This window comes from Carassius carassius, chromosome 3 (genome assembly GCF_963082965.1).
Source record: "Carassius carassius chromosome 3, fCarCar2.1, whole genome shotgun sequence".
Taxonomy (NCBI): Eukaryota; Metazoa; Chordata; class Actinopteri; order Cypriniformes; family Cyprinidae; genus Carassius; species Carassius carassius.
The window spans coordinates 15,501,946-15,528,941 of NC_081757.1; the positions used below are offsets into that span (position 1 = coordinate 15,501,946).

At 37.7% G+C, this 26,996-nt stretch overlaps 1 protein-coding gene across 3 annotated transcripts in view; it reads right to left on the minus strand.

The window, feature by feature from the left end:
• The window catches only part of LOC132121312 (integrin alpha-11-like), a 50,517-nt gene extending 25,038 nt beyond the window's left edge, over window positions 1-25,479 (minus strand). For 2 of the 3 annotated variants that reach the window (XM_059530608.1, XM_059530600.1), the window contains exons 1-3: window positions 25,336-25,479; window positions 18,813-18,924; window positions 1,892-2,004 (exon numbers count right to left, since the gene is read on the minus strand). In XM_059530608.1, the coding sequence (XP_059386591.1) occupies window positions 1,892-2,004; window positions 18,813-18,924; window positions 25,336-25,387 (277 nt within the window). In that variant the 5' untranslated portion in view covers window positions 25,388-25,479. Of the gene's footprint in view, window positions 1-1,891; window positions 2,005-18,812; window positions 18,925-25,335 lie in introns of those variants that run through there. The other variant, XM_059530618.1, reaches the window with a different exon arrangement.
• Between the last annotated feature and the right edge of the window lie 1,517 nt (window positions 25,480-26,996).

Below are 26,996 nucleotides of genomic sequence, written 5' to 3' on the forward strand. Positions count from 1 at the left end.
GCTGAACTCAAAGATCTAAGACTTTTTCTATGTGCATAAAAGGCCAGTTTCTCTCAAATATTGTTCACAAATCTGTGTTAGTGAACACTTCTCCTTTGCCGAGATAAACCATCCACCTCACAGGTGTGGCATATCAAGATGCTGTATAGACAGCATGGTTTAATGCACAGGTGTGCCTTCGGCTGGCCACAATAAAAGGCCACTCTAAAATATGCAGTTTTATCACACAGCCCAATACCACGGATGTTGCAAGTTTTGAGGGAGTGTGCAATTGGCATGCTGACTGCAGGAATGTCCCGCAAAGCTGTTGCTCGTGAATTGAATGTTCATTTCTCTACCATAAGACGTCTCCAAAGTCGTTTCAAAGAACTTGGCAGTACATCCAACCGGCCTCACAACCGCAGACCACGTGTAACCACACCAGCCCAGGACCTCCACATCCAGCATCTTCAACTCCAATATCATCTGAGACCAGCCACTGAGACAGCTGCTGCAACAATCGGTTTGCAAACCATCTCAGGGATGCTCATCTGCATGCTCGTCGTCCACATCGGGGTCTTGACCTGACTGCAGTTCGTCGTCGTAACCAACTTGAGCGGGCAAGTGCTCACATTAGATGGCATCTGGCACTTTGGAGAGGTGTTCTCTTCACGAAATCCCGGTTTTCACTGTACAGGCAGATGGCAGACAGCGAGTATGACGTCGTGTGGGTGAGCGATTTGCTGCTGTCAACATTGTGGATTGAGTGGCCCATGGTGGCGGTGGGGTTATGGTATGGACAGGCGTATGATATGGACAATGAACACAGGTGCATTTTATTGATGGCATTTTGAATGTACAGACATACCGTGACGAGATCCTGAGGCCCATTGTTGTGCCATTCATCCACGACCATCACCTCATGTTGCAGCATGATAATGCAGCCCCATGTTGCAAGGATCTGTACACAATTCCTGGAAGCTGAAAACATCCCAGTTTTTTCATGGCCAGCATACTCACCGGACATGTCACCCAATGAGCATGTTTGGGTTGCTCTGGATCAGCGTATACGACGGCGTGTTCCAGTTCCTGCCAATATCCCGCAACTTCGCACAGCCATTGAAGAGGAGTGGACCAACATTCCGCAGGCCACAATCAACAACCTGATCAAATCTACAACTTTATGCGAAGGAGATGTGTTGCAATGCATGAGGCAAATGATGGTCACACCAGATACTGACTGGTTTTCGGACAGCCCCCCCCCCCCCCCCCCCCCGACCCCCCAATACAGTGAAACTGCATATTTTAGAGTGGCCTTTTATTGTGGCCAGTGTAAGGCGCACCTGTGCAGTAATCATACTGTCTAGTCAGCATCTTGATATGACACACCTGTGAGGTGGATGGATTATTTCGGCAAAGTGCTCACTAACACAGATTTAGACAGATTTGTGAACAATATTTGAGAGAGATAGGCCTTTTGTGTACATAGAGAAAGCCTTAGATCTTAGAGTCCAGCTCATGAAAAATATTTTATATTTATAATATAATTATAATATTTATTATATATTTATAATTTTGTTCAGTATATATTAATTGTTATACTCAGTCATAAAGTGGTAATCCAGTCAACAAAATTACTGATGAAAATTTTTAACAGAGAGTTTATTGCCAACAATAATGAAGGAAAGTGAATGTGCATTGATAATAATGTTTAAGAAATTATATAATTTTAATTGAAATATTGAAGAAAATGTGATAATAATATGCAGTATTAACAATTCTCAAACAATGTTTTTTTAATCATACTGACATAACAAAATACTGTCTAAATTAAATGGTTTTTTTTTTCTAAATACAAAAGAAATATAACAAAGACAAAAAAGTGTGAAAATGAACTCTGCAGTCATCATACCAAGATTGAGTTTGGTGCAGCTGGGTCCTCCAGATTTTCTGCTTAAGGGACATTTGTACACATCTCCTGTCTGATGCTGTCCATTTGTTTCCAGTGGGGCTCCTACCAGTAACCTGGAAGCATCCAGAATCAAAACATATAAATATTACCTTTGACACAGTACAATATTCATCTAACAAAAACGGCAGAAGAAACACATAAGTAGGTGTGTGATCCACTTCCCTGTAAATAAAACAGCCAGAAGCCTATTGATTTAAGCTCCCTCTGAAAACAGGGGCATTTAAAGGAGGTTAGAGGAAGTGAATCAATGAGAGATGGCAGGTGAGTGGAATCTACCGGCAAAGGAATGTTTAAACAGGTTTAAGTTGAATGTTGACATCTGAGGTAATGTATTGATGGAAGCGTGCAGGGCGGTTAGGTATGGGAGATATTTGCGTGAGTGTTGAAATATGTATCCTACATCCCAGACTGACTAAACACATCGCTCCATTAACGCTGGCATGCTTTACACGTAATACTGCTCCAGCAGAGAGCAATCAGGGACACACACATCACTCAGACGCAGTAGCAGCAGCACTGCAGGGAGCAGTATGTACTTCTCACGGCTCTAGGAAGCATGCAGCTTTTATAAGCAAAGCCAGTCACTTTCACTAAGTAGCCGTAGAGGACTCATTTAACTAGTCACAGATCACTGCAAGACTAGGCTTCCTTAAACACCGCAAGATGTGTACCTTCAGCTGTTTATGCAAGAGATGCAGAATTCTTTCATGCTGATAGTGGTCTCGAGGGAGATAGAAAACTAGCTTGACTTCGCATTTATGTGCCTGTGCCTGTGCCAGGTCAGGATGGACTCTTAAATATCATTCAGAACTTCATAATTAGTTTATGGTGAGGTCTGTCAGACGTAAGGCAATATCTTTGCATTGGGTCTGAGAATGACAGTTTTCCATTTTCTGCAAAAGAGCTAGCTTATGATCCTTGGATTATTTGTCTGCCTTTTTAAAAGCAGTGCTCATGTAGAACGTTACATTTTCTTAACAGCAGCATATCAGTTATTACTGATTGTTACTCAAAGGTCTGTTCACAGCTCAGAGTAGTGCTTGCTAATCTTAATATTAGGTAACATTATTAATATTTATTTGAAACCTTAATCTTGTGATATCTAGTTCATTGGGGCTGCAAAGGAATGGTAGAGGACCTTTCAAAACAAAACAATAGACCAGGGGCCTGTACCATGAAGCCGGATCAGCTGGCTAGCCAGGTAAATTTTAGTTTAGTTTGCACCAATCCTGGGGTTTAGATATCATGAAAGTGTACATGGTTTGGCTTTTAGCTGCGTTCATTGCCATAGTAACTTACACTGTACAGCTAACATGCTCCGGGGCAGGTTATGTTCTAGGTAAGAGATCTCAAACTGAAATTGGACCAATCAGATGTGAGCAAAGTGATACATGTCTGATGCAAAAAAAAAAAGTCAATTAAAACTTCAATAGGTTAGCTACCGTATGTGTTTATTTATATTATATTTAAATATGTACAGTAGCACCATGGTCTATGAAGCACAAAATTTTGTTCCACATATAACAGAATGACACTAAAGCTCACTTGACTTGATGCAGTATAAATGGCTCTATGGAAAAATATTGAGCTGCCTTTATATTTTAGGAAGGAGATCATCACATTTGATGATTCATGGCATAGTTTCAAAACGCCTCTTCATTCTGTATTACACATGAAAGATTCAAATCACAAAGGCACTATCACATCCTGCCACATGTTTGAAACACTGCATCTCACACACACCAATAATCAGCACATCTAAAGCTGATTCTGACAGGTTAATGTTAAGGTTAATGCTCTATACAGGAGCAATACCCACTCAGGGACAGAGTGATTCAGAGAGCGATATCTGACACTAGTTTACTGCAGATCCAGACCTCCATGACTGTTCTGCCATAGGCCAGGGGTCAACATCATGGGCCTCTCGAGATAATATTTCTCTGTTTGGAAAGCTTCAGCAGTGAAGCATTCCAACAAAATCTGGATCCAGCTTCCCAAACAAATGGATTTTACCCATTACAGTTAAAATATGATTATAAGACACCCACAGGCTATTTACAGTGGAATTAAGAAATGAAGTAGAACAAGAAGCTCTGCACACGTCCTACTGCTCAGCCTGATTCAGTCAATACGATCATACAAACAAAATGAACCGACAGGGACACTCTATCATGGTTTCATTTGTAAATATGACATTTCTGTGATATACAATTTTTGGATAAATAAACAGTCTAAGTTTAACACTGGTTTAAAATTAGCATGAAATAAGCAAGGAGATAAGCTTACATGAAAAAACAGAAGTCTCCAGTTAAAAGTTCATCTAAACATTTTGAAATGTCTCTGGAAACGATTTTTCACAGAAGGAGCTCAGACTGCGTGCATATTTTTTCGCTGCTATTAATATTGTGAATATCACTGTTGTTATAGCTGCCTTTGGCACTATACTTTACCCTTGAGTTCAGCTCAGGACACACTTAAAAAAAGGAGAGAAGGAAGTATGAAAAAATAAAGAGATGAGCATGAGAAAGAGGACCTTTGTTACAGTGATTTAATGGTCTAGTCAAACTTCCAGGGTAATGACACAGTAAGCTGTTAAAACAATCAGGCTCAGACTCATTAAGCTCTCAAGTTTTTTCTCTGTGGCAGGGCTACAAAAGGCTAATAGCAATGAATGAAACAGCCTCGCTAATATACAACCTTTACATATTCAATCTGCCACAAAACGCTGTACTAGCAGCCCAGATCCTTTGGAAAAATCTAAGAGGGGTTTGCCATTAATAGCCAAATGTTTTTCACATTTGGAGAGTGAGAAAACACTTTGCCATGGTACCATGGTGCTGAGGTCTATGAAGTGCCAGTGAGACAGACACTGATATGGCGTTTCATTACTTTCATATATGATGGGACAGAAAAGGAAAGATGAACCACTAATGCTTTATCCTTTTCATGGCCCGTAATTGATTTAAATGGGCATGTCAAGCATCTTCCATTTGTTTCCATTTCTTCCAAGTGAAGGCAGCAAAACTAGTTAAGTAATTATTGCAACTCACCACACATCCTTAAACCCATAAAACTATTACTGCACGTGTTGATTTAATCTAATCATTACTGCTTTGACAACCAAGACATTCATGTACAGATTAATTTTCTTAGACCAGTATAAAAGGCTTGTGAGCAGAATATCAGGTTAGTTTGAGAGTAGAGATGAAGAACGCTTCATCCCTCCTGCTGTTTGAAGAATTTAGAGGTCACAGGCCAGACAAGTCAAAACTCAGCAAGGAATTCAAACTGCAACCCCCCCAAAAAATAAACAATATGTTCATATGTGTCCACGTTGGTCTGTATGTCCATCCCAAGGGATCTATCAGACCAATTTTGTGGATGTGCATGTGTCAGTGGCCACCCAGAAAAAAATACCATTGTCAGCCAGAGAGACATCAAGAAAAGAATGCATGCCTTTTTATCCATGAACACCATCATGGACAACCAAGTCATAATAATCATGCAAGTCATAACCAAACTCAGCTATTTGTGTATTGCCTTGCCATTTTCTCTCCATATGTGACCTGTGATCTCTTTCTATCCAAACTGCTACAACAGAAAGTGAGAGACAGAATAAAAAGAATTGTAAAATTCCTCAATTTGATATTACTAAGAGTTGAAGGTAATGATAGCAACAGATTATTTTATGTAGCTCTTAAGATCTCTGATATTTGACCACTGAAATTTACAAATATTACATTCACTTCAAAGGTTTGGGGTCAAAGGATCAAAGAACCTTGGAAATGTATAGGTGCTTTCGCACTGTATAGTTCTAGGAATGCATTTACAATCATCATCAATCGCTGATTGGAAGACGCCATGATCGGAGCTGTTTTTGTTGTGTGACGTGGGTTTTGTGATAATGGAATGTAAATGCGTTTTTCCAATCAATGTACACTTATGTTACTGGTGGTTCCTATAGAACTGTTTTAGAAGTAGGAGCTAAATTAGTTCCCCCAAACAGATTTACCAGAACAAAATACGTTCCTAGTTCTGGTGGTGCGAACACCAAAAAGCAGGAACTTTCTCCAATAGTTCTAGGAACTATGAAAAGGTTCCTCCATTGCGAAAACACCTTATCTTGTGTTCCAAAAAGACATGAAGAAGTCCAACTGTTTTTAACATTGATAACAATAAGGAATGTTATTTAAAATCTAAATCAGCACGTTAGAATTTCTGAAGGATCGTGTGATGCTAAAGAGTTGACAAATGGCTTTAATTTTGCCATCACAGAAACAAGACATTTAAAAAAAAAATTAAAACTTTTGATTGGTAGTGTATAGAGCATGCAACTTCAACTGGCGGCCCGCGGGCCAAATCCGGCCCGCCAGAGATTTCCATCCGGCCCCCAGAATAATACTGAATTCAGGAATAGCCTTGTAAGAGGAAAAAGTTTAGGGCTGGTCGAATACCATTTTTTGAGCATCGCAGCTTCGGTAGTAATTAACATATTTTTCTCTCTAATAAAGGCAGGAATCTGTGTCTGTATGTCCATTTGCATTTTTATTATTTCGAGAACCGTTCATCCAATCGACTTCACAAGGGAGTGCAGTGTCGCATTTGGTGCAATATAGATGGACACGCGAGACGCGACACATTCAGGATTAATAAACTTTTAGTAAACTACAGTCTGGGCCGGGTTTCCCGATAACGATGTATCTTAGCTCTTAAGAGCGTTTTCTACGTGCAAACTTACGAACGCTCGCAGCAATTCCACGAGCGTTTCCCAAAAATACACTTAACATGAAAGCGCGAGAACGCGCTCTACGTGCTACTTACGAGTCGCTGTCCATTCGCAAAGTGCTGAAATTTAACCTTATATGGAATCGTATTCTGAACGTTTAACCTAATAATTGTCATCTGTTTTGGATTACCAATCAAGTCTATATAAAGCACATACATACAGGCGGAGACACTGACAAAATGGCTGAACAAAAAAACAAAACAAGAAAAGATACCTTTCAAAAGGATGAAATTAATGTCCTCTTAGAGGAGATAGAGAAAAACAAAGATGTGATTTTTACCAGATTTAAAGGACACCATACTAATAAAGAAAAACAAAACATCTGGGAGGACATTGCTACCAAACTAACTGCAACCAGGGGTGTTCAAAGGTCAGGGAAGGAGGTCCACAAGAAGTGGCAGGATTTTGCAAGCCTGGCAAAAAGGAAGAGGGCACTGCAGAGGACTGCAATTAAAAAAACAGGTGGTGGGACCAATGAGTCCCCCGTTCTTACAGCCGAGGAAGAAAGGGCATTGTCAATACTTGGCACAAGTGCTTCAGATGGAATTAGTGGTGGTATTGACATCCATGGAGGAGTAGGGATAACTCAACCTGAGCCTGAGCCTGAACCTGAGTCAGGTCCTTCATGCTCAGAGGAACCATCAGTTTCATCTGCCATCTCCGAGCACCTACCATCTCCTAGTCCTCCAAAAAACCCTCCCAGGCCACAGCCTCCATCTTCAGTGGTCCAGACTGCAGCCACAACAACTCAGCAGTTTGAGAATGTCTGTAGCTGTAGTCAGGACCTAGTGCAGCTGGAGAGAGAGAAACTAGATGTCTTGAAAGACATTAGGCAATGCCTTCAAGAAGCCAATGAGAGAGACAACAACTTCCAACAGCAGCTCATTGAGCTCAAGAAGGCCAAACTGGCCTTAGAAGAGAGGAGGCTTGCACTAGAGGAGATGAGTTTTGCAAGGCCCTCAATTTCTGTACCAATTATCTTGCCAGAAGACACAGGTAATGTGATTTATTGTTTCAGTAATTTGTGCAATGTGAAATGTTTTCTATATGTAGTTATGACTCATCTCACTGTACAATGTATTTTGCAGGTTGTGGGGAACTGAATAACCCAAATTAATAAAACTATGCAATGTTTTTTATTAATAAAGCTATATGCAGTGTTTTTGATGTCCATGTGTTTGTTGAACCATGCACACGAGGCCTAAGACCATATGAAATAATAAAATAATTGTTATGAGTTCTTCCAAATGTTTCTGAAGTAAATGGCTAATGGTTGATGATTATTTTCAGACATAAGCATTTAAGTTTCAATATTATTAATATAAAGTCTATATATTTGGCGTGACAGATAACACAAATATATATACAGTACTTCATCTAGCCAATACATTTCTACAGGTATAGACAAAAAAATCAACAACATTTTTTACCAGTACTGTTCTATGTGTACATTTTTATAATAAGCACAACTTTTCATCATTATGAACAGAGGATAGATTAAAGGAATATAATATGTAATCTATACAGTTTTTTAAGCATGCCACACCTTCACTTTCTTCAAGGTAGGGCCTAATGTCATTACTGAAATTGATGATAGGCAGTGGGATATGTGAACATTATCACAGCCTGATGACCTTCACATGGTTTCTTCAATTAAGCTAGGATTAGTATAGAGTTTACACCTCACTAGACTTGCAGAGGAAATCATGGCTGCACCTGCACTACAGCGTGTTCTTCAATTGAGGGTCAGAGAAAGACAAAGACAGAGACGACCACGAAGTAGACTGGTGACTTTAAATGCCTTCATCAGACAGCATCAAAACCCCTTGGATATCCTTGATGACATGGCTATAATAAGGCGATACCGTCTGCCAAGAGGACAAATAGCCCAATTGCTAAATAGCATTGGACCTCAGCTGATGCGTGCCACCAGGAGAAATTTTGCCTTGTCCCCTGAAATCCAACTCCTATCAGCCTTGAGATTTTATGCAAGAGGCAGTTTTCTCCAGGTACTTGGTGATAGGCTTGGACTAAGTAAGGCATCAGTTTCAAGAGCTGTTCAAGCGGTCACCAATGCATTACTTCCACTTGCTGTGGAACACATTCAATTTCCAGCATCAAGACAGGACATCACAGAAATACAACAGTATTTTTTAACACATCATCACATCCCACAGGTCATTGGAGTGATCGATGGTACCTTGATCCCGATCCTTACACCATCTGTGGATGGCCATGTATATATATGCCGCAAAGGCTATGCAGCTATCAACTGCCAGGTGATCTGTGACCATAAGGGTTTGATTACAGACATCGTGGCAAGGTGGCCCGGAAGCACACACGACTCCTTCATGTTCACCAATTCATCTGTTGGTCAGGAGGCACAAAACTTACAGGGACAGTGGAGGCTGCTTGGGGACAGTGGTTACCCACTGAGGCCATATCTCTTCACGCCTGTGGCTAATCCTATGAATAACAGGGAGAAAAATTTCAACGAGGCACACCGTGTTGCACGTAGTATTGTGGAACGCACAATAGGGAGGTGGAAGATGCGCTTTCGGGCAATTCACCAGTCCAGCGGTGGTCTTTTGTTTGCTCCACAAAAGTGCTGTGCAGTAATAATAGTAACAGCTATGCTGCACAACATTGCAGTGCAGATGAGAGTGCCCTTACTTAACAGGGAGGAAGATGAAGAGGTGGAGGAGGAGGAGGAGGATGTGGAGGACGAAGATGGCATGGGACCACATGGCCAACCAAGAAATGCCCAATACATGGCTGGTTTTCGTGCACGTCAGCAAGTCATTGACAGATTTTTTTGAATTCATTCCTATTTTGCCCAGTCTTTGAAGCAAATTTCCCACATTACTTCTTTTATGATTTTTTTTGTTCATTCATTTAATTTAGATGTGTTTTTTTATCTTGTTTTCCCCTTTTTATTCATTTCATTTATAAATTCATGTAAACAAAAAACGAGTACAATAAAGTGTACAATAAAGTACAATCAAAATATTATATTACTCGCGTTGCAGTGTGTTAAATCTAGATAAAAGTTTAACCCTCTGGGCTTCTTCGGGTCAAAAAAGACCGAAACCATGTACGTTTTAAATTTTTAAATTTTTTTGCTTCATCGGAGGGGGATGAAACTTGGTGACTTTTGTTGTATTACCTATGTGAACACACAAAAAAATCAAGGAGATGATTCTGATATGTTAAAGGGTCGTAAAAAAAAATTGCACACTTAGCTTCCTACGGGTCAAAAATGACCCACATAGGAAATGAATGGGAAATACAAGAAAATCCGAAAACTCAGAGAAACTTTGGTGGTACAAACTACAGATCAGCCACTGTGCAGAAAAAAAGTGTACAGCAATGAAGGGGTGACACTCTAAAACATCAAGAGTGCAAATAAGACACCCTCCCCCCCACACACACACACCCACACACACAAACACACACACACACAGAGAAATTAACTGGTAAGACTGAAACAGCAAATTTTGCTATATTTTACTATATAATCATAATAACTCCAAAACTATAGCAAGGAGAGTCAAAAGGTAGGTATCGTTTGAAAGAACTCTTTTTAAATTTTTCAAAAATATAAATTAGATTACATTTAGACATTGTCCTGCAGAGAAATTGCGGATAAAAGACAAAATATATATATAATTTGTATTATGATTTTGCATATCTTTCTTATTTGTCATGGAATAACTCAGGAAGGAAATAAGGTAGGAGGAAAATTCTTTTTTAGTGAAGTCCCCCTACATGTTAGCTGCATCTGGATAAAAAATAATAATAATTTGGATAAAGGAATCAAAAGTTACAGCATTTGGAACAGAGATAGCCTTTTTGTACAGTCTTTGACGCCCCCTCATGGGCAATTGTTTCTCCATGAAGAATATCTAGTCATAAAAGCAATAGATTATGTTAATTTTAGGCTCATTGTAATTGTAATAATATGCTGTAAAAAATGAAGTGCCATTTTCAATGATCTGTGAATGTTTCATGAGCTGTATGATGTTTTTGACACATTGCAGTACATTATTTTATAGATTATGAAAAAAAAAGAAATTGTATTTATCACCAAATAACTCAGCAATACTTAAGATTTTTTCAAAGTGGATACATTCACTGTAAAGGTCATACCCTAAGCTTTCAAATGACATCAACTTTGTGTTAATCAAGGCAATATTTTTGAAAAATATGGTAATGAATATTTTCGCAGCTAGGTGGCGCCTGCTGGCGGTACACTCGGTTTTAGAGGGATTACTCAGCACTCGTTAAGAGTTAATAAATGTGATTAGATGCATTAAAAAGCTGAGATCCTAAGCTTTAAAATGATATATAGATTGTGTTGTTCCATTCAGTGGTTGCTTAGTAATTCGATTTTTTTTCTTTCCAAATGGGAATAAAAAAAATAAATAAAAAAAAGCTATGGCAGCCTATAGGCGGTTACAGGACATTACACACATTTATTATATTTTAAAGCCACTGGATGGCGCTCTTCTCACTTGAATTTTTTTTTATTTTAGGCCTGCACTCTATTTTGATGTGCAATGGTGCATTTATTGAAAAAAAATTAAAATTAAAATAAAATAAAAATATATATATTAATTCTAATGGAAAAAATTGCTCATAAAAAATATATAATTAATGCAAAGTATCATAAAAATCTTTAAAAATTCTAAATAATATACAAAAAATATTATTGAACAAAAATATATTTGATTGGTTTTCCTGGGAAAAAAAAAGTTACATTTTTAAGGCTTCGGTCTTTTTTGACCCGGAGGAAGCTAAGTGTAACCCATTTACGAAGAAGCCCAGAGGGGTAATCTGCCGGTTGTCCTGCAGGTGTCCTCATAAATCTGTCTTCTTACGATGCACTTGGGGATGTACGATTACTCCAGAGCACTCGTAGATCTACGAAGATTTTCAAGTGCTACTTAAGCTACGATGCTTTTGGGAAACAGACCGTAATATTAAGATCAATCGTACGATCGTTTTTACGATCAACTTAGGCTTACGATGCTTTTGGGAAACGCAGCCCAGAACAGCGCGAGCGGGAAGCGGCGCACCTCACGCGGGCAGGGCTTGGTCCAAGAACGGACACTGCACTATAAAACGCACACACACAAGTCTATTAAATTAAGCAATACTTTTAAGGTAGTCTAATATTTTTCTGACTAACAAATTGGCACAGTAAGGGTAGATTTAAATAAAGAAAAAGGAAATTTAAATAAAGAAAAAACGAAATTTAAATAAAGAAAAAACGAAATTTAAATAAAGAAAAACGAAATTTAAATAAAGAAAAACGAAATTTAAATTAAAGAAAAAACGAAATTTAAATTAAAGAAAAAACGAAATTTAAATTAAAGAAAAAACGAAATTTAAATTAAAGAAAAAACGAAATTTAAATGAAAGAAAAAACGAAATTTAATTAAGAAAAAACGAAATTTAAATAAAGAAAAAACGAAATTAAGTTAAATTAAAAACGAGATTAATTTAGATTAATAATAACGGGTAAAAATGCTAATACATTTTGTCTCTATTATTCTATTTTCCACAATGTCAAAGCAACAAAACACAAGCTCAGACATGCACTTCAGTCCATACAAACCCCGCTGTTCTGCGCTATAGCCAGAGAACACTCCCGTTGCTGGAACACGCGTCGGTTCTATTTCTAGCATGCACGTGTTTTCCGCGTGGCTCGAGCGCGCCTGAGACCCGTGTCTCAGTGTGCAAACTCCAACCTGTTAAATGGGAGCCGAAATAAAAACGGACACGCCACGCAGCTGAGACGCTCACACAGCCAGTGTGTCGCCGGCCTTATTCAAGGGGGAATGAGAACCGTTTCGCGGGGGATCCCAGGTGTGCAAAAAAAATAATAATAATAATAATAATAATATTCGAATGTCAAATTTTCAAATCGAATACCAACCCACCGAACGAATATTCGGGTCCGTTCCATATTTATTTATTTTTAAATCTAACGAGAAAAAAAAAGCAAATGAGGCACACATGTACACCATTTCTAACAGTAGGCACTATGAATACGTAGGCTACTTATCAGTCCATTATTCATTAAAACTACGGTTCTCTGAATCAACTTTTCGCTTAAGGCTCTTTAAGAGTGCCATTTTTTCATTTAAATATATTCAGAAGGCCTTTCTATAGTGTTCTCCACAAACTACGACCTGGATGTGACAGTGATGGACAGCTTGACAGCCTCACAAATATGAAGCATAAATACCGCTATCGCCCCCTGGTGGCTCGCTGCAGTACAGGTAATATGTAAAAAAAAAAAAAAAAAACATACATTTGGAATTAGAATTAGTATATCAAATAATAACATATTACGATACAATTCGAATTTTATTTTATATTACGAGTATCCGGCCCTTACAGTGTCTGCAGAGAAAAATTCTGACAAATATAGTTGATGACCCCTGGTATAGAGGATGTAAATTGAAAACATTGCAAAACAGAATGAAAAATACAAATAAGTGTAAAACATGCACTTTTCAAAATGAAACATTCACAAACACATATTATTCATACTTCAAAGAAGCCAAACACAGCAGTCCTGTACACCAAAACAACAGATTCCTGAAATAGTTCAAATATTCATCACCCATGAAAACTTCCTGTGCCCCCAAACTCCCACATGTTCCATATGATTTGTGCAATGAATGCTGTATGGGGCTGGATCTGCATTTATCATCATCATCATCATTTCATTTAGGAACACATCTAACTCAGCAAAATCAGGACATGCATTATGTATCTGCTACATGGTAGAAACTTTTGAGAATGTTCCAATACACAGCATGCAGGGTAATGCCTGTTTCTTGGAACATGCATTGTTAACGTGTTTCAAACAATCCTGGTGTGCTGACCTGAAATAAAATGCATATGTTAACATAATGTTAAGACTCAAAGAGAAAAATATGAGAGAACAACAACTACATACTCCCTTCCACAGCCTTCAACAGCAGTAACCACAGCTGATGTGTCTTGCCAACCCCTTTCCCCCATTTTCTATACCCATTTTCCTAAACCCCTTCTGTGCCTCTGAAACTGGATAAGACCTCTTGCCACTGCATGCTGCTGTGATAGGACCCTGTCTGCACCCGAGAGAAAAGACAGAGAAAGGAAAAGAGAAAGAGTAAGACAAAGTGAAAGAGAAATGAAGTAGTTTGAAATACCATGCAACTATAACATATCATTTTAACAGTTGACTCATTTTAAATTAAATAAAATTAAATAAAATTAAATTTATGCATTTAGCAGACGCTTTTATCCAAAGCAACTTACAGTGCATTCTGGCTATCAGTTATTACCTATCATGTGTTCCCACTGTTGGGAACGTTACTTTAAAAAAGTAATTAGTTATAGTTACTCACTACTTGTTCCAAAAAGTAACTGAGTTAGTAACTGAATTACTCTATAATAAAAGTAACTCCTTACCAGGAAAAGTAACTATTTGCATTACTGAAAAAAAAAAAAAAAAGGTGCTATATGTCAAAGAATTTTTATTTTTTTTGCAGTTTTCACAAGTCAGTTGAAATGAGTAGAACAGACAGGTGTTCGTACATAACTTTCGATATTTATTGCACGTCAACAGACAGCAAGAGTTTTATCCTGCACTTCAAGTATTATCTTTGTAAGAAAAGTGGTTTTGGCCACTAGCTTTGTAGATGCGTGTGTCACACATTACATGTACACATTACATGCACGTTCTTGCCTTTGACCACAATGAATTTGAAGTAGTGCTTATATCTCCACCTTGAAAATGCTAACTTTTCATCGGATTGCTCCTGACTCGCCATTTCTGCTGCTGCTGCGAATCTTCGTGTAGCTGTTGCTGTGTGTGTTTGTTTGTGTGTGTTTGGCGCCGCTGGCACGTGTGCCTGCATGTGTGTAAAAACACTGGCTCTGATTGGCTACCATGAAACACATGACTCTACCTTAGCCAATCATAATCGCTTATCTCGTTATCAATTAACCCATCTCCTCACTAGCTGTGTGAGCCAGGGGTGCGCTCGGATAGTTTATTAAATCAATGCATAGTAACGCACCGCATTTAACGTTCAGTAATGTTAACGGCGTTGTAACGACGGGAAAAGTAATTAGTAAGATTACCCCGTTACTGAAAAAATAACGTCGTTACCTAACGCCGTTCTTTTAAACGCCGTTATTCCAAACACTGTGTGTTCCCGGGGAATCGAACCCCCAACCAGTGCTCTACCAATTGAGCTACAGGAACACTATTATAATCAACAGTGTAATATTAATTATCATTTTATAATTATATTTACAGTTATATAAAAACTATACTAGTATACTAGTTAAAACAATAGTATGTAGTATATACTTTGCTGTATGCCTTAATAAGTACATTGTTTTTCTATTTTGAAAATAGCCAGATTCAAATAGAAAGAGTCAAAAAGGACTAATTGGATTATAGTCTTTTGTTGTCATCATCATCATCATAAGACATTCTCTGGATGATATTGAGATATGAAAACATGTTATATGATTATCTCAGGTTTTGAGTTAAAAAAGCATTATGTGTGGATAATTTTGGCAATGTTCACTCAAAACCAAGGTGAATAAGCTACGATTAATGATGCTATAATCAGTTGTTATACACTGTTTGAGCAAAGTCAGTAAGTTTTGGTGTAAAGTGATAACATTAACCAGCATTTTTGGGAAAAAGAAAATCATCTTGGGTCAAAAAGATCGGAAAACTACATGAGGGTTAATTAGTGCTTCTCTGTGTTTGAGTTCAATTATCCAGTTTTTGGTTAAATGAAAAATAAAAAAATAAAAAAATAGGTGTGATTTTGGCCCATTCTTCCACATAAACAGCCTTCAAATACTGAAGGTTCTGTGGGCCTCTTCTATGAACTCTGATCTTTAGTTCTTTCCATAAATTTTCTATTGGATTAAAGTCAGGTGATTGGCTAAGCCATTCTAGCAGCTTTATTTTCTTTTTCTGAAACCAAGTGAGAGTTTCCTTGGCTGTGTTTGGGATCATTGTCTTGCCGAAATGTCCACCCTTGTTTTATCTTCATCATCCTGGTACTGTCAGTGTTGGGACTGAACTATCTAATATTAATTTCCGCTGACAAGAGGCAGGATTGCTTTCAAATTACTGATAAATTTCAGCTGGTGTCTTGGCTTTCCATGCCTTTTTGCACCTCCCTTTCTACATGTGTTCATGTTTTTTCCCTGTGTCATTCTACTTTATTACACATAACTTACAGGTGCGGTTCTCGTCCGGACCGCGGGTATATATATATATATATATATATATATATATATATATGTGTGTGTGTGTGTGTATCTGTGTGTGTGTGTGTGTGTGTTTGACCCTGGACCACAAAACCAGTCTTAAGTATGCTGGGGTTATTTTTTTAGCAATAGAAAAAAAAAACCTTGTATGGGTCAAAATTATCACTTTTTCTTTAATGGCAAAAATCTTTAGAATATTAAGTAACGATCATGTTCCATGAAGATATTTTGTAAATTTCCTACTGTAAATATATCAACATTTTATATTAATTTTTGATTAGTAATATGCATTGCTAAGAACTTCATTTAAAGGCGACTCACAACTTTAAAGGCAATTTTTTTCAGTATTTATATTTTTTTGCACCCTCAGATTCCAGATTTTCAAATAGTTGTATCTCCTAATAAACCATACATCAATGGAAAGCTTATTTATTCAGCTTTCAGATGATATATAAATCTCAATTTTGAAAAATTGACACTTAAGGTTTTGTGGCCCAAACAGTAAGTTATACAGAGGAACTTAATGCATCCCTAATGGACCCTTAGTCCAGTATAATGTCAAAACATTTGAGGGCAAGTGACTATGGCTCAAGCCTCAGAAACAAGTCTCTATGGACCCCTGTCAAAACAGTCACTTCACTGAATATAATAGTGTAAGTACTCTGCACTGAAACTTGCATGAGAGAGACTTTGAACTGTCAGAGTGAATGCAATGTGTGTTATCCACTGTAACAGGCTTTCGGGGTTGTGAGAGAGGTGAAACACAGCTAGACTCCTTTACTTTTTTGGACTAAACATTCTCCTCTGAGGATCTGACTGTGCTAATCAAGACATTTCCTGAGTCAAACTGTGCAAGAGCACCAGTACACAGATGCATAAGTAAATAGCAAGCAGTGTCCAAATGTTTCCCTTGTTCAAACACTCTGAGGTGGCCTTACCACATAAAGGTGATTAGCTACTGTGTATTGCCAATTCCTGCAAAAAGCTTTTCCTCTCCTACTGCCTAAAGTCATGTCAGCATAAACACAACACACTTTCCCTAATGATCTGTCTTTCTATCACGCACACATAAAAAGATTTCACATTCAACTGTTTACTGCTGTTTAAAATAGATCTGTATTGTGAAATCTGACTCAGTTCATGTAATTGGGCCTTTAAACAGTATCTCTTGGTTTTGTGTGTAGTTAATCTGTTAGTATTTGTTGATGTGCATGTCTCTGAGTTTGGTTTTGTGAATGTTGTTTAAGTGCATATTCACAACACACAATTCACATCTCCCACCCCAAAAACTTGCATATATGATAAAATAAAAGTGACACACACATACACAAGAGCCAAGCCAGGCACACATGCCACACTGAAAATTTCCTCTGGCCTGTTAATGGTTTGCAGATGCTGTGTGAATGGGGCAGAGACAGAAAGGGGGTCTGTTTGGCAGCCGCTCACTTGAGAAAGTCTTTGTTGATATCACCCCACATCAGTCCAGCTAAACTGACAACACACTCACAGCTAAAACTACAGACCGAGCCATTTAACCGTTATCTAGGGAATGCGATATATATATATATATATATATATATATATATATATATATATATATATATATATTATTTATATGAACTCAGGCACAAAAGGTGGAAAACTCTCCTCATTATGAATAGAAGCAAATGAGCTGGATTCTCTTGCATGCTTACATCAAACCAACATGAGTGGTATATTAACACCTACCTCAGCTGAATTACATGGATAAAAGTTTTTCTTTGCAGGCATATTTATTATTTTCACACACACAGCGATATATACCTCTGGGCTGGTTTTCAGGTGAGCTGTGGCCAAGAAGACATATTGAGTTGCCAGACTGGAATCAAATTGCCAAGGCATAGAGAGATGATGACATCACAGTGATAAACGATAAATGTTAAACTCCTTTCAATTCTCATAAGCCCGTAAAAGCATCATTGGTGGATTTTCCTTTCAGAAGAGATCTACAGTAAAGTTGCTTGTTATGAAAACTGAGGCAATGAGATCTACTGTTGATTTGGGAGATGCAATGAAAAACAAATTCAATATTTTCTTGGACATCTTTCTGAATGGCACTTCCTTCAAGACCTGGACACACAGAAACACTTTTTGTTTTGCCAGATGAATGTCAATAAGACTATGATTTATCGCACAATTAAAGTGCGTTTGATATCTTACAAAGGTGTGAAAATGCAGGGAGCAAGATTCTCTGCTTAACCTTAACCTCTGGTTAACCTTGAGTCTTAAAGTCTTAAAGGGATAGTTCACTGAAAAAATTCAAATCATTTACTCGCCAATGTCATTCTAATTCTGTTTTCTTTCTTTTATAGAACATAATAGAATGTTTTTGAATTAAAATTGGTAATGCTTAAAGCCTTCTTAATGCATTATAACACTTTATAATGCATTATATATAATTATTCATAATGTAGATTGTAATACATTACATCTTGTCGTAAATAATTACAGCTGTCTTTAAAATCCGTAGTGTAACTGCATTGATAAGTGTTATAATGCATTAACTGTGGTTACAATTATTCATGAGATTGTACAATGCATTCTGAGGTAAATAACAAAGCATAATTAATACATTAAAACTACTTTTATAATGCATTATTGGCCTACATAAAGGCTTTAAGTAAAGTGTTACCAAAAATTCATCTTTTATGATATTTTGAAGAAATCAGCTCTCTTTAGCGGGAGTACATTATGGGATGAAGGGGTACAGAAAAAGCCCTTAGAAGTGCTTCTTACCACTTCTGTCCTCCAGCTACGTGCTGTTGAACAGTGTAGCCAAACTGTGTCTGCCTGGGGCCCTTTATGATCCTGTGATTTCTGGTGTCAATGTTGAAACAGACATGGAACCCTGTAAAGAGACAGACAATTTTAATATGAACCATCCACAGCATGCTTGGACACAAGACTGCATTTACTGGCAATAGCTTCTACGAGCCAAGGAGCTCCAACAATGACCCAAAACTAAGCAAAATTTAATTGTGGCTAAACTGAGTCTCTGCCAGAGTCCTAAACAGTAGTTTCCTTTCATGAACACTATATGTAATTTGTATCGTTTCTAAACAACTCACAGACAAACAGAGAGCAAACAACAGATTGATTTTTTTTGTTTTTGCAATATTTTGCACTTTAAAAAGTAGGTTGTTGCTTGCAAGCCAAACGCAATAATTATTTCGTCAAAACTGAGTTACAACCTACAATGAATCTGGTCTCCGACGTTCTTCCGATAAGGTTCGGACAATCTTAACACACCTCACACCAAGGGAAAATATGATAAAATAATCTGTAGAACCATCAAGATAATCGGGACACAGCTAGGATTGTCGGAAGGGGGGAAATCGGCCCAAAATCGGATTATCTTTTGGTGTGTACCCAGCATAAGATGACTGAGCAGCAGTGTTAATTGGGCTTTTTGCAGGTCTTAAATGGAAATGAATCTATCAACTTTAATTGTTTTGTCTCCATCAAAGTTCAAAGGTGCCTCTATTTACACATGCCTTTATGGCTTCTGTTTATGTTCTGACAGACTCCCAAAGAACACAAGATCTTGGTCACTGGATTAACAAACACACTCATGGAGGTCTCCTGCTGAAAAGCCTTCATAATCAGTGTTATGCTCACAGTCGTGGAGAAAGCCTGCACGCTTTCCACTGCTCGACCTGACACTCTTCAACTCTGTCAGCAGACTCTGGTGCGGGAGACACAGGTCTATTGGACCTCATTATGGATGAGACTAAACAATGAAGCTGTCAGTCATCACAACAAAATCTGACAGTCTGTCCGTCACAGAAAGACAGCAGTTAAGGAAGCTACATCTGAATCACAGAGCTTTTACAGGCAGGTTCAATTTCAGTCAAGACTATCAAAGACTATTTTGTCTTTTAAGTTGCTTCCTGTCAGCAACATAATTATGGCTTAACCCGAAGCAAAGGCTGAGAAAGATGACTGTTTAAGCTACATATATATATATATATATATATTTTTTTTTTAATTAAAGGGATAATTCACCAAAAACTGACTTTCACCTTCAAGTTGGTTCACTATTCACCTTCAAGTTGATCCAAACTTACTTTCTTTTGTGCATAACAAGAGAAGATACGCTGAAAAATGTCCCAAGGTTTTATTTTTGTTTCGCTTTCTGTGAAGGTCCAGTTCTGTTTTGGACCCCACTGACTTGTCATTTACATGGACAAAAACAGGTAAAACATTCTTCAAAATATCTTCTTTTGATTTCTACAGAAGAAAGAACTAATGTCATACAGGTTTTTAGTGATTTGGCAAATATTTTTACATAAGATGCACAGTACAGAGATGGTCTTCTCAAGTTAGAACATCACATGATGGCAACCCCATATCATAAAGATCAGTGTTCAGAAGCATGGCTCTTAAAATTAATCTAAAGCAAGTTTTGAACTTATAAATATAAAAAGCTTTGATCTAAGTGTAAACACAACTGTTAATTTATCTGAGAATTACATTGAATTACTCTGTTAATCTATGCTTTGAACCCTGAACAACAGCATATGGATATCATATCCCTACACACCTAAACTGAAAAAATAAAAATAAAAAGACAAGGATGCAAAAAAACATACAATGGGATCTTATAAAAGGTTGATTCTTTCTGGTGGCCCCAGGTCACCTTGCCTCCAGTCTGGCCTCTATACCAATGGAAAAACCAGAGGAAAAACATCCATCTACTCTGGATTCAATTAAAAGAAAAAGTCTTTCAAAAAAAAAAAAATCACATATATAATTTTTTTTCCAGCTGTCACCAGCTAAAATTAAATAGTTTATTGATGACAGTGCTGATAAGTATAATGTCTGTTACTACAGTTTCCATTCATCGTATTATATCTTGCAGATGATTGATGAATGAGATGAAGAGATCTTCCTCTTAGTAGAGGGGAGAGGAAGAGAAGTGAAGTGCTATTAGTTCTTTCTCTCTCTCTCACACACACACACACACACACTTTTTCTCTTTCCCACATTCACTGTGTAGACAAAAGAATGAATGATGACATGCTACTGTAGTGTTGGAGATGATGTAAAAGCATTTTTACACATTAATCTGCTCAAGCACAAGAATGCACAGGGAATAATGTGGACCACATGTTTTTCCTAGCCTCATTTTTGGTCACTGCTTTTCACAGAAAGTGATGAAGAGTTGTGAGTGACACTGCCAGTGACTGACGTACAGTATTATTGTAGCAGGAGAACTGTATATCACACTGTGAACAGCAATGAAAGCTCATATAAAGAGGTTCAGTTTGATCCTGGTTCACAAAAACAGACTTATTATCATCAGACTTATTCAAACTTTTGAACAGTAGTTTAAATATTATATAAGCAAAGCTGTTTGTCACCTGCCTCCTGCTTTGTTGAATATCAGACGAAAACCTCTTTCCTGAAAAAAGATGCACTGGCAGAGATCAAGCATTAAATTAACTGCTTGAACTCATTTAATTACATATAAACTCAAATAGTTACTTATATGAAAACATATAATTTACTTGTATCATGGCAACATGATGTTGCACTAATTGCAACACAGTGCAGACATCCAGAACCTTTTGATCTTATTCCGAAACGTTCCCTCAGAAGTCCTCATTTATAAATAGTCAACAAAATGAGAGCCTTGCATACATGAATCTAAAAATAGATCAGTCAGATGACCAGCAAAGAAGAAAAGCTGAATAATACCTGTGATCATTCTTGATAATGTTACCTTTTTCTAAGTTTTTTTTAAAACCTAAATTCTCTCCCACAGTCATTGATCACTTTTTCCAAAGAGCTTAAATGCACATCTAAGGCATCCAGTCTGTTACTGAAACCAAACTGTCCCAGACACCAGCTGAGAACAGCTTTACCCTTAAAAAAAGAGAAAAAAACCTAAGGGAAAAAAATGAGAAAAAAGGGGGAGTAGAAAAGTTCTAGTTTCCATTTAAAAGCCCAAACGTGGCAGGCACTTTAATATTCTCTGTAATATCAGCAGATCCTATAGAGTGGGTTTCCTGTGTGTGGATTCTTTTGCCCAGATAAATAAACCTCAGTACAGTGGCTGCAAGGGTTGTGCTCTGTGTCCAGGCCAGGCCTGAGCTGCTTTTGGACCACAATCAAGCTACAGGAGCCACACCACAGTCATACTGACAGAGAAGCACCAGTCTATGAGAATGTCCATGCATCACCAAGACTAACAATTTGCCAGAGCTTGACAGAACCATGGCATAGTAGTCAGGAAGGATGCATGTTTTCTGGCTATATGAGCAGCTGTTCACAGGGATGTAGGTTTGAAGATGGCCTACGTCATTTTCTGGTCTCATTCCCCTATATCTCGCCATTGCCTTGTCATTAAAGGCAGCATCTTTTACATATAAAATCTACATCTTCACTAAATACCCAAAACTCTAACTGAAGGAAAATTGTATGAATATCTTGTAATGAAAATAATAATGTTTTGAGAGATGCAAAATAGTGCTACATCCTGTTGATTTTCTGAGGAAATTATTTTAGTAAAGCTACATGCTTGATTAAGCATGCCTGATACGTGCTACATACATAATTTATTTTTGTCAAAAAGGATGCATAACTTAACAGTGGCACAAAATTCAAAACAAAATTCCAGCTACAGCCTGCAGCTGCAATATATTCTGACTAACCTCTTAAAAACATCAGTGCCACATGCTAGGACTCTGAAATCATGATCAGGTTAACCCAGGTCATGATTAAAATCAAAACATTTCAAAGAAACATTTGAGCTAGTGCTAGACCATATGTAGGGCACATCCACCACAAACCATCCATCAAAATCTAATTCATAATCAAAACCCACATCAATGCCACCAAAGAAAACTACCAATACTAATTCATTACCAAGGCCTCAGTTGAACATGCAGCTGTGTACAAGCCAACATGTGACAGACATCCCCCTCTAAACATCTGCTTACCCCTCAGTCGTCTATCCCCTCCTTCGCAAATATTTACGTGAGAAACTGCCCTGATGCTAATGAGCCTCACTGATGCCCACTGGCGAGGATTATGGGCCAGCAGATTGGCTTTTAATGAACTCCACATGCCGGAAATGCATTGCTTTGAAATGCTCTTCTGCTTAAGATCTCATGGGCTTTATGCTTTTACTGTATGTGCTGCACCTCAGGGAAAGATATACATTGTTACACTCACAGATCAAGAGTAAAATGACCAGACATTGCTCATTTCATGCTGACTTTCCAGCTGTGAGCTCTGTTGTCTGGAAAGCTCATTGAAGGGCTGCTGAGAGATGGCTAGCAGGGGATGAGCCTGGTGGCCTGCATCTGGGTTTGTGGCCAAAGTAAACTACCCGTGAGGCACGTGGCATCAGCAGACTGATATACACCACAGTCAGGCATTACTCACTAGCTCTGGAGTTCCTCACCCGCAAAAAATAACCTTATTCTATAATTATTATTTCCAAAGTAGTATTCCAGGTAGAAGCATCTGAGATCAAAATATGTTTTATTGCAATGTAAATCAGCTGCTACTAAGATCTAGGGCCAGATAAAATAACTGTTTGTGGCAGAGCAAAACCTCTCTTGCTAACTGCATGACAGATAAATACTGTAGATGCACTGTAGAAAAATAAAAAATTAAAATAAAGGTATTTCAAAATCACACTTAAATCAATGTGTTGAGATTTCATTCTAATTGTGAAAATTCCTATAACTTTCTGAGTGTAAAATGTTTCTAAACCATTTTTTTGCAGTGTTGTTTGTTACACCATTAATCTGCCTCAAAACTAGCAATTGCCAGAAGAAAGTGGACCAATATTCAACCAACATATGCACCTATTGTTTGTATTGCAGTTATCTCCATTACCAAAGCAAAAGAGATATTTAACCTTGTTGTGAATGTGAGTTTTCAGCCTGAATGTAGTGTCAAATGTTTCTATTGAGTTGTCATTGAGCTGTCTTTGCAAGCTTCACACTAAAACAAACTGACAGCACAAGCTGTGTAGTCTGATTCATGAACAGAATCATGTTAGTCAGTTCTTTTAGTGAATCCTTAAAAAGACTCCAAAACTCAGGAGTCGCTAGTTTAAACCTGTCTTCATTGAATCCATCAGAGCACTTACTGAAAATGAGCAGCATTTGTTTGTACTGAAGGTTTGTGAAATGTAAATCAGTGTCATTACCTACTGGTTGTGAGGAAAAGAGCCACCGCTAAGCCCTTCTGTTCTCTATTAACAGGTTGGATTTCCGGCAGTTTTGACATCAATCCATTGAAACATTTTGTCATGAGTGTGCACTTGCAATGAGCCATAGTGTATGTGAATTCAGGTCATTTTAAGAGTGTCACCCATTCAGATGAGTATCTGATACAGGCCACATTTATTAGGTCATTAGCTACAAAAAAAACAAAAAAAAACAAAGATAAATTACAAATAAGTTCTAGATGTGCGCCAGATGTGTCCAGAGAAAGGCTAAAAGCAGTACAACAGACAGTATTGTACTAGTATAATGTTTACATTGCTGAACTTGATTAAAGTTGGCCTGGTTCACAGCTGGCTTACTGGCAGCTGGTCAAGATGAGCAACACACTAACCACAAAAAATCGTGTTTGCACATAGCAACACAAATGTTATTTATATCACTTATACATTAGATATATATATATATATATATATATATATATATATATATATATATATATATATATATATATATATATATATATTCTTAATTATCTTGTTCATTTGGCAGATTGACAGACCTAACATATGACAAGAATGGACAGAAATGCAAGTTTGGTTTCAATTTTCCCAGGAACTCTTGACCCATGACAGCATTGAACTACCAAAGTACTTGAATATTCTGTCAAGAGTGTCCTTTCACAAGTAAACTTTCATCTGGTTGCTCACCAGATCTTTCCCAGAAACCGTAAACTATGAACTCCCAATATATTCCTGATAACATCGCCTTTAACTTCAAAGTATGCAAGTGCTATGATGAAAATTGGAGCAAGGGTAAACTCCAACCATTCCACAGCCAATCCAGCATCCCCATCTATCAAAGGAGGTCAATTTAAAAGTGCCTGACATTGGAAAGCAGACATGGGAGATGCATAGCACTGGGATACAATCCCTTGCACACAAATCAAATCCATGGTACTTACTAAAGTCTCATCTCAAGCTGCAAAGTATTTTGTAGTATCAATGGAGCATTTCCACTTTGCCTCTTTTAAAATATTTTAATTGAAAACAGGCAACATTCACATACAAACTCACCTGGCATCACGCTCCAGAGAATCCAGAGTAGGTGGGTCCAATAGTACTCCATGTGCGGGTGCGTGAGGGAGACGTGAGAGAGTGTGTATGCGTGTGTGCGCGTGCGTAAGGATGGAATATCCTGACAGTGCGCTCTCCTGTACACCCGGCTCTGATGGACTCTGCTGCTTCTAAAAACACTCTATATCTGAGGCAAGGAGGAGGGGACTGTGGCCAAACTAAAAGGAGGTGCTCATTCAGCCAACAGACAGATCTTCTCTCTTTTTCTTTCTCTCTCACTTCCTCCCTCCCTAATTTTGTCTCTTCATCTGTCTATCCATCTATGTTTGATTTGGGTCACCATGTTATGAGCTCATGCATTGCTCCTGAAAATGCTTTTTGTGATGAATCTGGAAAACCAGGTTTTGGGGATCATTGTACATCACCTCTACAGCAAAAACTGATCTTCTATAATCTTCTAATTTGCTTAACATGCAGTTTAAACTGCATACGTTCAGATAGATGCCCTCCGTCTTGATTCATGCAGAGATTTGTGGTTAACATAGCTGCATGTTACCATATAAAGCCCACTGACAAACTCTCAGCAGAACCTCAGACACCATCCAAACCACACAACCTAAGCCTATAATAACAGATTATGTACTAACTAATACTGACATTCTGGCTGCTCTAATAGTGAAATATGGCCCACCTCCATTTCAACTTAACCTTGAAAATAGCAAAACCACATTTACTAAGTTTTGGTCAAAATGAACATGCAGTGTAAATGCAATCTTGTACACTAGCAAACTACCCAACACATAATATCCTGTTTATAAAATTCATAAGACAGTGGCAAGTTTCCTGTGAGAAGATATCTACCGTATCACTGTCCACAAAAATAAAAACAATTATTGTCAGGCCTTTTGCAAGTAAATTAATTGGAACATGATTTATATACAGTACAGACCAAAAGTTTGGACACACCTTCTCATTCAAAGAGTTTTCTTTATTTTCATGACAATGAAAATTGTAGATTCACACTGAAGGCATCAAAACTATGAATTAACACATGTGGAATTATATATGGAATTATATACATAACAAAAAAGTGTGAAACAACTGAAAATATGTCATATTCTAGGTTCTTCAAAGTAGCCACCTTTTGCTTTGATTACTGCTTTGCACACTCTTGGCATTCTCTTGATGAGCTTCAAGAGGTAGTCACCTGAAATGGTCTTCCAACAGTCTTGAAGGAGTTCCCCGAGAGATGCTTAGCACTTGTTGGCCCTTTTGCCTTCTGTCTGCGGTCCAGCTCACCCCTAAACCATCTCGATTGGGTTCAGGTCCGGTGACTGTGGAGGCCAGGTCATCTGGCGCAGCACCCCATCACTCTCCTTCTTGGTCAAATAGCCCTTGATGCCTTCAGTGTGACTCTACAATTTTCATAGTCATGAAAATAAAGAAAACTCTTTGAATGAGAAGGTGTGTCCAAACTTTTGGTCTGTACTGTGTATATATATATATATATATATATATATATATATATATATATATATATATATATATATATATATATATATATATATATATACATATCTATATATATATACAGTATATATACAGTATATATATATATGAAATATGTTTTTCATAAGAATTAAAGGAATTCAGTCTCTTAT